This window comes from Aythya ferina (genome assembly GCF_964211825.1).
Source record: "Aythya ferina genome assembly, chromosome: 16".
Taxonomy (NCBI): Eukaryota; Metazoa; Chordata; class Aves; order Anseriformes; family Anatidae; genus Aythya; species Aythya ferina.
Window position 1 is genome coordinate 411,980 of NC_140315.1, and position 15,943 is coordinate 427,922.

The 15,943-nt window shown below is 56.9% G+C and overlaps 1 protein-coding gene across 2 annotated transcripts; it reads right to left on the minus strand.

Annotated features, from left to right (window-relative positions):
- Positions 1–438: 438 nt before the first annotated feature.
- On the minus strand, positions 439–15,595 carry PCIF1 (phosphorylated CTD interacting factor 1). Of its 2 annotated transcripts, XM_084538099.1 has the most exons (18): positions 15,443–15,595; positions 15,059–15,167; positions 12,315–12,453; positions 11,996–12,120; positions 11,400–11,537; positions 10,336–10,466; positions 9,943–10,097; positions 9,556–9,703; positions 9,271–9,354; positions 8,417–8,516; positions 8,057–8,219; positions 7,199–7,371; positions 6,628–6,714; positions 5,945–6,129; positions 5,360–5,453; positions 4,973–5,148; positions 3,896–4,136; positions 439–2,952 (listed from the first exon to the last, which is right to left on the minus strand). In XM_084538099.1, the coding sequence occupies exons 3-17, from the start codon at positions 12,436–12,438 to the stop codon at positions 3,905–3,907; spliced, it is 2,115 nt and encodes a 704-aa protein (XP_084394225.1). In that variant the 5' UTR covers positions 12,439–12,453; positions 15,059–15,167; positions 15,443–15,595; the 3' UTR covers positions 439–2,952; positions 3,896–3,904. The 2 variants fall into 2 exon arrangements, with proteins under 2 accessions (XP_084394225.1, XP_084394224.1); XM_084538098.1 differs by lacking the exon at positions 439–2,952 and having other exon boundaries at positions 3,058–4,136.
- Positions 15,596–15,943: the final 348 nt, after the last annotated feature.

The following is a 15,943-nucleotide window of genomic DNA, read 5'->3' on the forward strand; positions in this document are numbered from 1 at the left end:
CCGGCGCTGGGCTGGTGCTGAGCCCCCCCCCCCGGGCTGGGGGGTCCCCGAGCCCCCCAGGGCCTCAGCAGGATGGGGAATGGTGCGTGCAGCTGCTGGCACCCTGCGGCTCCTTCCCCGCCGGGGCTGCCCCTGGGACCCTCGGCCCCCTGCCTGTAGGAGAGCTGCTGCTATGGGGGGTCCCCTGAGCCGCCCCCGCTCAGCCCTGGGGAGCGAAGTGGCCTCGGGCACCGCGCCGGCAGCCAGGAGGGGACGGCCACCGGCCACACCGGGCAGCGGCCACACCGGGCACTGGCTGCAGCACCCAGCAAGGGGTGAGCTGGGAACAAGCCAGGAACGAGCCCAGGCTCCACGGGAGGCTCCGGCCTCTTCAGTGTCACGGTCACGCTGTGGTTACTCTCAGCCTCCTCAGTGCACAGGCTGGCCCGTCCAGGCTGGTTAGAGAGAAAAATCTTTTATTTTCTCCACGCAAGGCTCTGCCTTTCCATCGTGCTCCTGGGAGCTGCCCGGGGAATCACCGCCCACGCTGCGGTGCTGGATCGCCAGCTCTGCTCGCCACAAACTGCTGGGAGCAGTGCACGGGGCTGGGAGGCAGCGCTTAGCGAGGGCAGGTTCAGTTCAAGGGGCCAAAGTCTGGCTCAGTTTGAAAGATCTTGGTTCAGGAGAACAGGACCAGCCCCAGCTCAGCCTCCCCGGTCCTGCTCCAGCCTCCTGCCCCTTCCCAGCTGGGGCCTGGCCCCCGTCACCACAGCTCCCGCTCAGCTGCGGGCACAGCCCTGGCTCTGCCCAGCCCTGGGCTCCTGCTCTCTGTGCCCTTGCCGCAGGCCCGCCGGGTGCTGGGCAGTGGCAGGCGCTGCAGGACTGCCCCGGTGGGAAAGGGGCCCCCTCCTGGCACCAGGGCTGCTCGGGGGGCCCAGCCCAGCTGGTGCTGCTGCCCCACGGGACGGGGTCAGCCCCACAACCCGCTGCTCGTCCTCGGCCCTGCAGCTGGGGGCTCCCCCCCAGCACCCCGCAGGCTCCCTGCAGCCCGGCTGCCCCCAGGCAGCTGCAGGAGGCCAGAGGTGCACAGGGAGGGCTCGCGGGGCTGAAGGAAAAGGTCAGGAGACAGAGCCCATGGGGCCAGCAGCAGTGCTCAGCCCTGATGCTCCATTCCAAACCACGTTTTCTGCTGTCAGGGTGAACGAGGTATTCTGGAGGAAGCCACACAAGGTGAGGTGCCATGGCCACAAGTCGCTTGCAATGAAATACTTACTGATGTAATTGGGCACCACCTGCGGCAGAAAGACAAACGACTCCTCGTTCTGCACTGCTGACATAGATGAAGAAGCCGCTGACACTTCCCAGCACCAATGTGTGTCGCTGCTCACCTGCACAGCAGGAACAGCTCGCCTTGGGGCAATACAGTGAGTGGAAGGGGAAAATGCTCCACAAGCCGCTTCCTTCTGGGCTGGAGTTCCCAACTGCCCCTGAGCAGCATTGCAGGAGGTCAGCGAGCTCAGCTGGAGGGGCCCTGGTGAGCCCTGAGGACGCCAGGGCTGAGCTGAGCGGTGAGTGCAGGGCCAGCCCGGGGCTGCCTCAGCAGCACTGGTCCCGAGCACGCTGCTGCTGCCAACTGGAGGGACACGGGCACGGTGCAGACCCCACGTTTGTGGCACTGCCTCATCTTGGCTTTAACAAACCGTGTGCTGTTTGACCCATGCGGAGGCCTACACGGGAGAAGGCAGTGCCAAGGGTTCAGGGCTACACCACTGCCAGGCAGAGACAGCTCACCCCAGTGCCATTGTCCTCTGGGAGCCCAAACCCACGCAGGGAGGATGCTTACAGCCTGCACAAACGTAGAGCCTCCAGGTGTAAAGCTGTGAAACTCCCAAGCCCCAGAACAGCTGGGTCAGAACCGCCACTGCCTTGAGCTGCCGGGGCCAGCCTGGCCGCAGGAGCCCCCAGGCTCTGCCTGAATTTCTCCTGATCGAACCAGGCTCCTTCTGCCTGCTGAGGAGGCCGAGGGAAATGAACAGCTGCTGGGCTCTTGGAGGGCTGATACCGAAAAGGCAAAGCCAAACCCTTCACAGTGGCAGACAATGAATCAAGAGGGTAACAGGCAGACTTCTAGGAGACTCAGGCTGGCCCCGAGGAAAGAAAAATCACCCAAGGGCAGCCCCGACCAGGTCACCCAGAGGCTGCGCCACCTCTGTCCTCGGGTGCTTTCAGCAGCCTGCTGGAACCACAGCACCTGACCCAGTGCTGGTGGTGAACCCACGTGGGATGGCTGCAGAGCAAACCTCGAGAGGCCCCTTTCCACCAGATCTCATGAGCAGCAGTGAGAACGGCTGATGACGGTGATCTCTCCTGAAGAGCTGCTCGTCTCTGGCCGGGTATTTATGATGTGTCTCCATCAGCTCGCTGGCTCAGGCGAGAACAATTTTTAAAGCTGTCTTCATCTGGCACCACCTCCCTCTGCTTCTGCCACCTCCCCCTGCCCCCCCCCACCTCAGGCCACTGTGGCCTGAAGCTGCTTTTACTCAGGCCTTTGGCAGAGCCTCTCCTCTTCTCCGTGCCATCAGTCCCCTTCTCCAAGGCCTAAGGCTTCTCTACACCGCACAGGTCCCGCTGCCGTTCCTCCAGGTGGACAAAGGTATGAGAAGATGGCATCTTGGTTCTTCCAAGTCCTTGAAAACCTGCCTCCCTTCTGCTGTGTGGGATCTGGAGCTGATCTCCGTTACGGACTTTCTGAGCCATCACGACACCCAGCGTAGTCCTCCCCTCATTGTGGCATTTGTTGTCTGAATATTTGGACAAAGCTGCCCATATTTTCATGACCAGCAACCGTGTCTTGTTACTCAGAGTACCTTCTAACACTTAATGTTCTGGGTCTTACCCATTTTCCAGTATTTTTCTAGTGTACTGTAATTCTGTAATTGTATCAATTTGGCAGGGAGATTCAAAGGATGAGTTCTGCAAAAAAAAAAGAACCCAAAACATTTTTCCATTATTCAACCGGAGAGAGACTGAGGCAAGGGCAGGGGCTGACCACAGACGAGGAAAGTCACGGACACGGGGCAGAGCTGTATGCTGGTTTTAATGTTCCTAAGAACTAGGAAACGGAAATCAAAAATAGACTTTGCTCTTCTCGATAAAAGTAATAAAATGGTTAGCGGTGTTAAATTAATCCTTACAAAACAAAACCCAAGGAGGTTAAATACAGCCCGGAGGCTCCGCATAAAAACCACAACGACTACAAAACAGCTGCAAAGACGTCTTTACACACCAAAGAACTCCTCTCCTCCGCTCCTCTCCTACACGGTAACACAGCGGCGGCGAACACGGGACTCACACACGTGGAAAAGAAACGCGGGGGCGATGGGAGCAGCCCTGCCAGGAGCACGGGCGCCACGCACACAACTATTTACACTATGGACACGGAGCTGCGCTGGGGCCAGTCCGGCCGCGGGAGCCCCCGCGCTCTGCCCGCGCTCCTCCTGCCGGCGCCGGGGCCCCTCCGGGCGCGGCGCCACGCGCCAGCCACGGCCGGCCCTCCGGCCATCCCTCTGGCCGGCCTCCTGCTGCCCCTTCCTTCCTTCCTTCCTTCCTTCCTTCCTTCCTTCCTTCCTTCCTTCCCTCCTTCCTTCCCTCCTTCCTTCCCTCCGTGCTCGGGTGCTCGTCCTGCCGCCCACGCGTGGCTCCCTCGCCCTGCGGCGTGGCTGCAGCCCAGCTCCTCTCCCGGCCGGGGGCTCCGTGGCGCTGCCGGGCGCGGGCAGCGTGCAGTTCGCAGGGCAAGGCGGTGCCGTGGAGCCGCCGGGCAAGAGTCCCCCGGGCCGGTGCTGCGCAGCCAGCAGTCTCTCCGCCTGCCCCGGCGAGCCTCCTCGGGGCCGCCGGCGCCTCCCCTGCTGCCTCTCACCTCTGCACCTCAGTTGGCATTCGGCTCCCGGCTGCCGCTCTGCTCGCGGCCCAGCTCCCGCTCCTTGTCGCAGGAGGACGAGGACGACGAGGACGAGGAGCTGAGGGTGCGGCCCGAGTGCTTGTAGGCCGCAACGAGCTCCTGCAGCCGCTCCGGCGTGGGCTCCCACTTGGCAAAGCCTGCGCTGTTCTGCAGGAAGAGGACGGCGGTGTTGTGCACGGCCTTGTAGTACATCTCCTCCCTGTGAGGAAAGACAAGAGGCGCTCAGCACCTCCCCCTGGCCCACCAAGAAGGCACGCAACTAAGGGGAACACCTTTCCTGGCACCTGCCTCTCCTCTTCCTGCGTGTCGTTTTTAGGATGACTTTTCCTCCCCCTGTCCTTCATTGTTATGAGAAGTTAGGAAGCAGACTGAATGAAGGCAGAGGCTCGCTGTGTTTCAGAGAAGCACTGAGCCAAGCAGCTCCCTGGCCAGCAGGTGCAGCAGGGCACTGCTGTCCCTAAAATACTCAGTGAGAGAATGCATCTCACAGCAACCCTGACCAGATACAGAAAACTCAGCATTCAAGTACTCGTTGCTTAAACCAGCCGTGCCTTGAACTTGTTGCTTAAGCAGCAGACCAGGGGCCACTTGCCCCACTGAGGGCCGAGATCCTGACTGCTCCCTCTGCTTCCTTCGGAGTGGTGCTGAATGACCGAGGCACTACAGCATGTGGTAGCCCAGGAAAGACTCCTCAGCTGTGGCTCACCAGAGTGGAGAGCTGGAGGGACACAGGTGATCACCACAGCACCAGATGGGATGAACCGTTCAGGCTGGACCGAAGGAATACCTCACTCACGAGTTTTTTAGTTAGTGAAATACCTCAGCAGTCATTAAATGTGTGCAAAAATCCACAACACTCTGGATTCCACAACTCCTCTCTTTAAAATCCAGGATGATTACGCATTGCATTTTTCCTTGCCTCTTCCCTACTTTGCACTGATTTCCACTTGGGCTAGGATGTTTCTGTCACACGGCTCTCCTAAGAGGCTGCTCATCAGAAACGCATCCCCAGAAGGACCCCAGAGGAAAGCCTACTTTTTGCAGACGTGCTGAGAGCCGCTGCGGTACTCGTGATCGAAGGCTGACAGGATGAGCTGGTGCCGCTTGAACTTGCTCTGCTCCATGCGGGTCAGGGCTGGTGTAGGAGGGTCCCTCCACTCAGGGATGAAGACAATGAAGGAGAGGGGCTCACTGGAACTCTCCAGCAGTTTCTAGTCCAACAAGAAAACAAAACCCCAGTTAAGCAGTGACAAGCCTAATGACTTCTACAAGAAAGCAACATTTCTGCTTCCAGAGCAGTGCAGCAGCAGTCACAATCCTCTGCCTTCCGAGTAACAGCCCTGTCATGAGGGTACAAGAGCAGCGGGGAGCAGAGGACGACTGCACAGCTCCGTTCAGAACAACATGGGTGAGCGAACATACCTCAAAGTGAGAGACCATGGCATCCATCAGCTCCTCGCAGAATGGAGGATTTGCCTCAAAAGACCCACTTATAGGGAAGAAATCCAGGCACGGGCTAGAGGGAAAAGGCAAAGATCCCTATCAGAGAGGCTAGAATTCTAACTTTCATACCTTAAAAAGCAGCCATGTAATCAGAAAGGACACTCATACTCTCGGAAGGCCTGAATTCCCAGCAGCATGAGGCCTGCCACTTGTGAATAACAGAACTGTCACTGGGGACATATCCCAGCTGCAGCTGCTGAGTGCTGACTGCTGATTCAAGCTGATTGCTTTGGGCTCAGTTCTCCCTTTCACCAGAATAAGGGCACGCGCCGACAGGCTCACAAAGTGCACCGTGTGGGGACCGGACACCTCCAACCAGACCAGCGGCACACTCCTGGCTGCCCCACGGACAATCTAGGCCCAGAGCACACAGCTTTCTGCACAGGCACCACCCAGCCTGCTACAGCCCTGAGCTCCCAGAGCTGTCAGCCCTGCCCGGAGCCATCGCACCGCACACACACCCACACAGGCACACAGCAAAGGGCACTGGAACGTAAGACTCACCCCCTGGATCCAAAATACCCGTCTGTATCCAAGAAGGCCGAACAGTACTGTTTAAAATAGCAATTCAGAGGCGAGGCAAAGCATTCAAAACTCACTCCAAAGAGCTTGTGGAGGGCTTCAAAGACGTGCACGGGCAGTGCCCCCTGCAGGCCAGTTCCTTCATACAGACCCACACCAAACATCATCTGAGGAGAGCAAATCCCGGTGAGAAGTGCCTGCACTCGCTGTGCCTTCTGTTCCCTTCACTGAACACAGACCAAGGGCCACATGTCCATGCACCCACTCCTCTAGGTATGCAGGGCCTCCTCATCCTTTCTCAAATTCGTGCAGGTCCCCTGCATGTACCCAAGAACGCTCTTTAGATACTTTCACTACCTCAGGCCCCACAAAGCAACTGTCAGTTTTTAGACTCCCCACGAACCTTCAGTTAGCCCTCACGGCGATGCCACGAACTACTGAAGGTTTTTTGTAACCATTTATCTTCATCCCCACCAAGGTCTCCCCTCAAGATCACAACTGCTCCCCAGGCTACACTCCTACCTCAAAACAATGGGGGCAGACAACAGCCCCCACGGGAGCCGTTTTGCACCAGGCTCCCAGAGTTGTGGACCTCCCAGAATAATGACAGCCAAGTCCCCACTATTACTAGGGCTTTTTGACACACAACTGTGATGAGACAGTACCTGGTATCGACGGAGAAGGCACCAAACCCTGGGCAGAAACTTTTCAAAGCCAGAGTCATCAATGCAACTGTACCGATAGAGAAGCCACTGGAAGAGAAAGCCCAGCCGTTAAAAACCAGCAGCACCCACGAAGGTCGGACAGCCAGCACACAGACACGTCATGGCATGAGAGACGGTGACGTACAGAGGAGCAGGTGGGGCTCTGCACAAAGGTTTTTCAGCACATCTGCTTTTACCGTGTGAACGAACCACCAGCTATTTGCTAGCATGCAGGAATGCAACACATCAGCAAGGGCAGCCTTGTTGTGAGTACAACCATTCTTGCTACACAGCACGCACCCCAAGCACACACACAGCGCCTTTTAAGTGCTGCCAGCAGAAGGCTGCCCCTGACGAAGGAGAAGGAAGCTGTGCTCATGCCTGCTACTACTCGGGCAGTATCAGGCAGCCTCCCCCAGGTCAGCGCTCTGCCCTGCTGCACAGTCCCTCCGCTCAGAGCAAAAGGAGAAACAGCAGCTCTCACCAAAGAGCGCTTTGCAACGAGTCACGCAGGCCTGCAGCCAGCCCTTACCAGCTTGCTGAAGTAGTTGCGGCTCACTTTCACCATTTCCCCCTTGTACCGCACACACGCCACATTGTTTTCCATGTGCATTTCCACACTGGGGAGTGGAGGGGAGGGGATGGCCAGTCGCACTGGGTAACAGTACACAAGCCTGTCCTGGACTTCAGGAGCTTCTATCTCAGCTACGGAGAATAAAGATCAAGGCAGTCCGTTAGAATCCAAGGACATCTGGAACAGATCTTCCTTCCACCTCAAAACATGTAGTGACAGGAGTAAGGCTAAAAGAGCAGAGTCCCCCCCCAAAACGCAGCAGTGGCCCCTCACACACAGCATGCAGGCAGCCACCTAAGATCAGAGCTGATTCCCCAAATTAATCCTATCACACGCTGCTGGAGCATGGAGAGGATCCATGTCACAGTATTTCTCCATCTGTAACACAGGAGACCTGTAGACTGTACACAACCATGCCAGCATCGTAAGGCACGTTCTGGATGAGTAAGACAATTTCCTTGTCGTTATTGTTATTTCAGTTTGCCCCAAACTCGTTCTAAAAACAGTAAACATTCCCAGGCTGTCAAGTGCAGGAGGCAAAGGAGCCTTTCTGCCACCTTGTGGTTAACTATTTTGGACAGCAACTTAGCCTCAGCTTTGGCAGAAAAAAAAAGAGCTCACGGAAAATACCAGCTGGAGGGAATCACAATCAGGTGGGAAGACAGGCAGCAAGAACAAGCGGCAAAAGAAAGACACTGGGGTCTGGAAGGAGCGTGTCTGAGGAGAGCTAAGGCTCAAAGGCAAAAGGGAGGGTTAAAGAATGGTGGCGATGAAGGAAGCAAGGACCAAGGAGTAGGAAAAAGGTTTACTGTGTACCAGATATATTGTTCTCTTTGAGGATGGCAAGATGCTTCTCCCGGATGCGCTTGACGTATTCGAGGGATATGTAGTAAATCTTACTGCAGATGCCTTCAACAGAGTCCTTTGCTGCAGCAGACACGTGGGGCCCACACTGCTTGCGTAAGTGCTCCAGGCGGTCCTGCATAACCAGAAGAGCCCCTTGCTCAAGGCACCTCCTCACCCTCCGGAGCTATGCAGAATGACCGTGCCTGTGCCACTTCCTCGTCACAGACCAGAGGAAGGCAGTCGCAGCCTTCTCAAGCTCCTTTGCCTGGCCCTGACCACCCCATCTGTCCCTCGGCTCACTGCGCTCAGCTGCACCGGGGGGATACTGACCATGTAATCCTCCTTCGAAGCAGAATGGTCCCGTCGCAGCCAGCTGAAGGTGTCCTCCACGTTCCATTTCACCACCTTCCTGCTGTCTGGTGATGCGCTCCTGCACAAAACAGACAAGTGCCATTTAACCCAGAGGGGCCCTGCGATATATCCATACTACCACAGTGATCCATCAGTGGGGAACACAGCTGCTGACGCGTCCCTCGCCTGTCGCTCCCCTCCCATGGAAGTGCTCCCAGCCATCTGACTACGGAGTGCCAGCTCCTGCCAGAACACAGTGCAGCTAGCTGCCTGCTGTCCTCTGCGACGGGAAAGGCAGATAAAGGATTTATCTGCGAGAGAAATGGCCCGTTTTCATCTTGCCTCTCATTTCCAAATGCAGCCACTGTTAGGAGCTTGTGATTCCAATGAAACTGCCCTGTTAACAAGCTTTGGTTTTTCCCACCGGCTATCTTCCTCAATTCTGTCCTGTGGCAGGCCTCTTCAGAAAAATTATACGTGGTGTAATAAAATACCATTCTAAGTTTGTTTCTCTTTACTATCAGTAGGGGCCCAAGCACTCTTGTATTATCTCAGGAATAAACGACAGAAGGCATTCTGTATTTAGTGTCACACAGCTTCTGGCTCATCTCTGCATACATTCACAGCTTCCCCATGTTTGATTTCATGACAACATCACTAGCAAAAGATGCCTCCACCACCACCGTTTTTCTTCCATGTGTTCTTAACCTTGCTTTTCCTCTGTAAGATAATGACCTATCCAGAATAAGGCGGGACACTGTAGCTCCTCCTAGAAGTTCCTATAAACTTTTTCCCATTTCTGAAAGTGACAGCACTGCGAGAGGAACTCCCACCTGGATTCAATAAGCCTTTTTGCAGCCTCAGCATACTTGAAGAGCAGTCTCTTGGCTTCCTCCCGGAACTTGATTCTGGATAGCCTGAGGCAAGTATAAATTCACACGCATCAGTTTCACGGCTGCCATGAAGGCCCGATCCAGTTCCCAAACTTTATATAAACAGCACCTTAACCACTTCGTCAGTGAAAGCGAAATATGAAAGCAGAAATCCGCAGCAGGTAAATCACTGGACTAGCCCAAGAAAAGAACAACCCAGAAAGTTGTCCCGTCTTTCATCAGTACCTGATGGGAATGTCATTCATGATTTCTCTGAACATGGAAGGCGACACTACTGGCTCGCAGTCACTCGGTAAAAGAGGGTCTGTCCCTTTATCAACCACCTTCCTCTCCAACATCCAGCGGTTAAAAGACTCCCTTGGGGGGTCAATCCCTGGAGAAGCATAGAAAAAGGGTCAAATCAATATGATGAAGAGATGCCCAGAAGCTCTGACAAGAATCAACACTGGAGGTCAACTTAATGAGTTTACAACCTTAAAACAACATCAAAGAGAATGTAACCATCACAAAAAGAGGAGACCACAGGAAAGAGACAGATGTGAACCAGACAGAAGAACACCAAGGTACCGCAGGACTGAGAAGACAAATAAGGGGAGCACAGCAGGAACTTACCTTCTCGCTGCTGGCAGAGCTCACGATAGTGTTGCCGCAGCTTGAGAATGAGCTGGGAACGAAGCAGCTCCACCTCGGGGTGTGGAGAGAGCACTTCAGACGGTGCCCTCTGCTTAATCACTGCATTTGTCTGAATATCCAGGTCCCAGTATACTCTATGGCAGAAAAAAATGTCAACCTGATGGTCAGATCACTGGCTAATTATCAAATATTGCTTCTAAAGATGCTTCCTGGGGCTGTTTTACCAACCAGGAAATCAAACTATCAAGACTCCTTGCAAAGACACGGGAGACTTGTCACGTCCCTCAGGTTCTTCTTCAAAGGCATTTAGAAAATCAGCCGTCTCTAGCCTACTACCAAGAAAAGAACAGAAGACAAATGGACACAACTCACTCAGTTGGTCGTAAAAGAGCCGCCTGCTGTTTATCTTCAGGTGAAACACACCATGCCTTCAAAACAGAGGTTCCTGGAATACTGGGAGAGATGGGGACTGGCTGAGCGGCTGGGTTCCCCGGAACATCCACCTGGGCATGTAGAAGATGAATTACTGCCCCACAGAGAAAGGTAAAAGGGAAGCGTCCCAGCATACCCAACAACACCTCTCAGGATACCCAGTTGTCCTGGCTTCAGTTAGGACAGAGTTAATTTTCTTCCTAGTAGCTGGTAGAATGCTGTGTTTTGGCTTAGGATGAGAAGAGTGCTGATAACACCCCGATGTTTTAATTGTTGCAGAGCAGTGCTTATACCAAGCCAAGGACGTCTCAGCTTCTTGCTCTGTCCTGCCAGAGGGCAAGCCGGGGGTGCAGCAGGAGCTGGGAGGGGACAGACCCAGTACAGCTGACCCCAACTGCCCAAAGGGGTATTCCATCCCATCTGGGGTCATGCTGAACAATATATAGGGGGGAGCTAGCCAGGGTGTGGGGCCGGACCGCTCGGGGTTAGGCTGGGCATCGGTCAGCGGGTGGTGAGCAATTGCATTGGGCATCACTTGTTTGTACACATTATTAGTAGTAGTACCATTATCATCATTATTGTTATTATTATTGTTATATTTATTTTCCTGTCTTAATAAACTGTCTTTATCTCAACTCACAGGCTTCACTTTCCCGTTTCTCTCCCCCATCCCAGAGAGGGAGGCTGTGTGGTGTTTAGCCGGGTTAAAGCACAACAGCAGTGAACTGCCAGGGCACGTTCTGCCTGCCCTTAGCCAGAGCTAACAGGGACATACAAGTTAGCAGGTTATGACAGAAACGCGGTATCTCTCAACTCCCACACTCCACCTCAGGCTGTCAGAGAAATGGCAAATGAGCAGGACCTGGGTCTGCTTCCACTTCTGTAACTCTGTAATTCTGGAGCGTAAACTGTTACAGCTTGAGTTATACCACAGTGGCCTGATCTGGCACAGTTCAAACCAACAGCTGCAACCTCAAGCATCCATCCCACAACACCAGACCCACCTTGGGCTTTTTCACACTGTTGCCGCTCGGGGCAACCTCCTCAGAGAATCTCCTCTTCCTTTGCTTGCTGTCCAGGGAGGTCTCCACCATTCCACCTTCCAGTGGCATAGGAGCCGCGTTCAGTCCCAGAGGGTCTGACTAAGAGTGCCCAAACAACAACAGCACTTATTAGTTCACCAGCTGCCACTGCAGAGTACCAAAGGCAATAAAACTTCTTAACTTCCCTTTTCACTGCCACCAGCTCCCAAGTGGACAGAAATAAGGATACCAATGCACCTGCAGAAAGCTGAAAAATTCCCTTCCATGCTTCTGTCCGCATGGTTTATTTGGTTTGGTTTTTAGTTTAAGACTTAGATGAGAAAAATACCACACAAGTCTCCCAGGTTGAGCATTCTTTGAGCAGTGTACTGCACCTGCAACAGCACTATCAGAGCATGCACCTGGATGAGGAACGTTCCCTCAGAACCAAGCCAGATGCTGGACTTGGAGAAGAGCTCTGAAGGTAAAGAGGGCCCTCCCCTCCCACCCAGGTAATCTCAGATCCCAGCACAACACCCCAGTGTCGGCACAACCTCTTGAGGTACGCGGTTACTTACAATGACATCATGCTGTCCCAGAACAGGCATTTCCCACAGAGACTGGTTGGTGAAGCGATTGAAGTAGTAAGGGCGATTCTCCCGTTTGCTCCAGCACTTCTCCCAGCCAGCCTGCACCAGCTCATCTGAGAGGACAGGAGGGGTCAGGAGAAGCCCAGTCCTGAGGAGCAGCCCCACTCCTCACGTCCCCGTCCCTGTCACAGCACACTCCAAAACAGGCACCATTCCTAACGCTCTCGGCAGCCCCTTTCCACCTTCCCTCCCGTTACCCAGGCCCTGCAGAACTCCGTGCCCGTCTTCGCAGAAGCAGAGCCAGTACCTGGGAGGTCCTGCACCAGTCGCATCGGTTTGGGGGAGCTGGGCTGGTTCTGGTTGGAAGTGCCAGGTGAGTGACTCATTAGAGATGCTTCTTCCGCGGGGCTTCCGTGATTCTCATTGGCCATTTCTCAGCAACCACACTAGAAAAAATACACCAAAAGTCCACGTTGCAGCAGGAAAGAGCCCAGATTCACTTGGCCCACTCAGCTGGAACAGCCTAAGTTCATTCTCACGATAACACGACTTGAACCAGTGCAAACAGCACTGACCCCTGAGCAGTACCTGCTATACTGGGTACAGCTGGCTGTACGGGATGCTGAGCCATGGATGCTCAGGGAGCTCTTATGGACAGCACTGAAAATGCCCCTTTTCCAGCTAGAGCTCTCCTAGACGTGCAGCATTTCATGCCATTCAGCAGCACTGAATGCTTAAGAAATAAAATACTCTTCTGTGAACATCTACTGCCCTCCACCATGCCAGCACTGCTATCCATACTGGTCTGTTACCCTCGTAGACAGTTAAAATCACTATTTACGCACACGTAACTGCACGTAATTTAAGCAAAAGATATTAATTAAAAAGCTTCTGCTATACAAAACAACCCCAGTGCTTCGCTAATGATGACTGTGGTGGCTCACAGAACCACAGGCCAGCAGTGAGGAGCTCCTGAGTTATTTTCCTCGTTATGTTCCAGCCCCAGACTGTCAGGCCTCAGCCAGGCTATTTTAGCCTTTGCTATTTTCTCATTTGCATAACAACAGCTATACAAAATAAACTCTGTTGAAACAGTAAAGCTTCTCTCAATCATCATTTAATGTTCCCAGCTGCAGAACAGCCAGGTTTCTCCTCTCTTATTCACCCCTCTTCCCCCAGGGAAGTTTCTGAAGCGGCACTGTTGAGTCAGTCCTTACAGACTGCTCCTCTCTGGCAACCCCAAACACGCTGGCAACAAACGGGGAAAACAAGGCTTCAAATACCTGCTAGCTCCGTGCTGTTACCCAGCTCTATCCCGGCCTTTGGAGGCCACCTGCACATCAGTCAGGGCTGCAGGAGCACAGTCGTGCATTAAGTGTTTCCAACGGGTCTGAGGAACAGCACCAGCAGGAGGCCTCCTTGTATTTCACCTCTTAAGTAAAAGTTCTGCTTTGTGCACTGAATTATTTCGAATTTACCCATCCCTACTCCCCATCCCGTCCAGAAACCACCCCCCAGCCATTCCAGGAGCGCAGAACAGCAGGAGCTGACAACGATCAGCAATCAGCAGGGAGCTGGCAGGCTCTACAGCACTGACAGTGAGAGCAGCGCGATGCACGGCGGGGCTGAGGAACACTTGATCTTTGGAAGATGTTTCCATCTTCCTCAATGTCTCCATCCTTCCCTCAGCAGGAAGCAAGGCAAGGTGCAGGGTGTCGCAGAACCCTGGAGTGGCAGCCTCTGCTCAGAACTATGGAGATAACAACGTCCAAGTCCACAGGGGAAAGCACCTGCTGCACAGACCGTGCCCCATCACGTTTAATCACCTCAGCTCTGGCGTTGCATAACGTTTGTTTACTGACACTTCCTCCTGAACTCCGGCCCTGCCGTGACCCTGCAGGCACCCTGCAGCTGGCTGCCAGGCAGCACGGCCACCCCAGACAAGGCCCAGACCACGTCCCAGGCACTGGGCGCAGGACAGCTCACAGCAGACCGGGGGTCCCAGGCTGCACGTTGTGAGCCCCGCTGTGTGTTTCACATGTCTCAAACTTTTTAAACTGTGTTTAGCCCCTCCTCCTTAAAACCTACTGACACACGCAGCCGTCGCCGTGTCTCGCACATCACAGACAGCACGTTACAACGGATCCGTACGGATGGGGCCAGACCTCCTGGTGTGAGCCATGCACGTACTGCAGGAATTACACAGTGCTGGGTACCGAGATCTTCCCCGACGGGACAGCACCCGCTATGTGCAGCGACTTCCAGTGGTTCTTTACCACTGATAGCTCAAAAGAGCTGACAGACAGGGCTCGTTGGGTTTGCCTTCTCCCATTTATGGATAAAGCAGAAGAGGGGAAGGGGACAAGAAGCTTTATCACTGTATCAACGTTGATGAGTATTAAATGCAAGCATCCTTAAGCTCTGGGAAAAGGAATAAAGCCAAGGGACAGCATGCTGACAGGAGGAGCTCTGCTTTTATGCAGCTACCGTTGTGTCTTAGGCAGCGAGAGGGACTGGGCGATCACTCTGTGGTGGTTACGGCATTGGTTTTATACCCCGCAGCGGGGCACACAGCGCTTCACACGCAGCACGGCACCGACCCTGCCCTGAGAGCTTACAGCCCAGGAGCAGCAGCACGGCCAGAGAGCACAGCCAGGCGGCAGACGACACAGAGCAGAGCCGTACAGCGGGCAGGACCGTTACTGGCATCCACTCCAGCAGGGCAGCACTTCAGGCAGGACGGGAGCAGCGCAGACAAAGGCGAGCGGCGGCAGGCAGCGGGGACGCGGTGGCTCCTTCCCTCAGCCCCGCTCCGAGGCCACCCCGCGGGGACAGGGACTGAGGCCTCCCGCCGGCACTGCTCCCTGCCCCAGCGCTGAGCCCCGTGCCCGGCTGCCCGGGGCCGAGGCAGGGAGCGCACCGGGCACCGAGGGGCCGCGTCCGCCGGGCAGGAGGCGCTGCCGCAGCCCCGGGGCCGCCCCCCGGAGGCGCTGAGGGGCCGGGCGGGAGGAGCGGGGCCGGGCGGCGCCCCAGAGGCCGGGCGGTACTTACGGGGCCGGGCTGCCTGCCGGGACGCGGGGCCGTCGCTCCGTGCTGGCCGCTGGCGCCTCGGGGCCGCATCCTCATAGCGGGGCGTCCCGCGCCTGGCCCGCGGGGGCCGCTGCGGAGACGGAGACAGAAACGGGGACGGGGAGAGGGAGGGCGCCGTTAGGGGGCGGGGGCGGGGCGGGGGCCGCCGGGGCGCGCAGGCGCGGCGGCAGCGGCGGGAGCCCCGCACCGGGCGGAGCGGAGGGGCCGCGAGGGGCCGGGCCGGGCCGGGCGGCGTCGGCCGCGCTCTAAGATGGCGGCCGCGGGCCCGCGCCGCCCGCCCCGCCCGCCCCGCGCCGCCCCCCGCCGCTCCCCGCCCCCCGCCGGCCCCGCGGCCGCGCCGCTCACCTGGGCGTGAGGCCGGGGCCTGCAGGCTCCGCGCAGCGCCGCGCTCGCCGCCGCCGCCCCACCTCCGCCTCGCCCGCCCCGCCGCCGCCATCTTGCGCCGGGACCGCGGGCCGCCGCTGCGCAGGCGCGGAGCCGCCCCGCCCTCGGCACCGCGCAGGCGCCGCCGCCGGGACGCGGCCCCGCGCAGGCGCGCCGCGCCCCCCGCGCCTCGGCCCCGCCGCACCGCGCCTGCGCAACGCGCGGCCCGCGCTCCGGCGGCCGGCGGCGGCGCGTGCGCGGTCGGGCGGCGGCCCCGCCTGCCCCGGCGCCATCTTTACTGAGGGGCGGCGGCGCCCGCCCTGCGCTGGGCCGGGCCCGGCCGCTCCCGGGGCCGCCGCGTGGCGGGGCCGCCCCCAACCCCCCCCTCCCCTCCCCCAACCCCCCCCGGCCGCAGGGCGAGGCCCCGGGGGCTGCCCCCGCCCCCCCCGGGGCAGCCGCACTCAGCGGGGGGGGTTGTGGGGG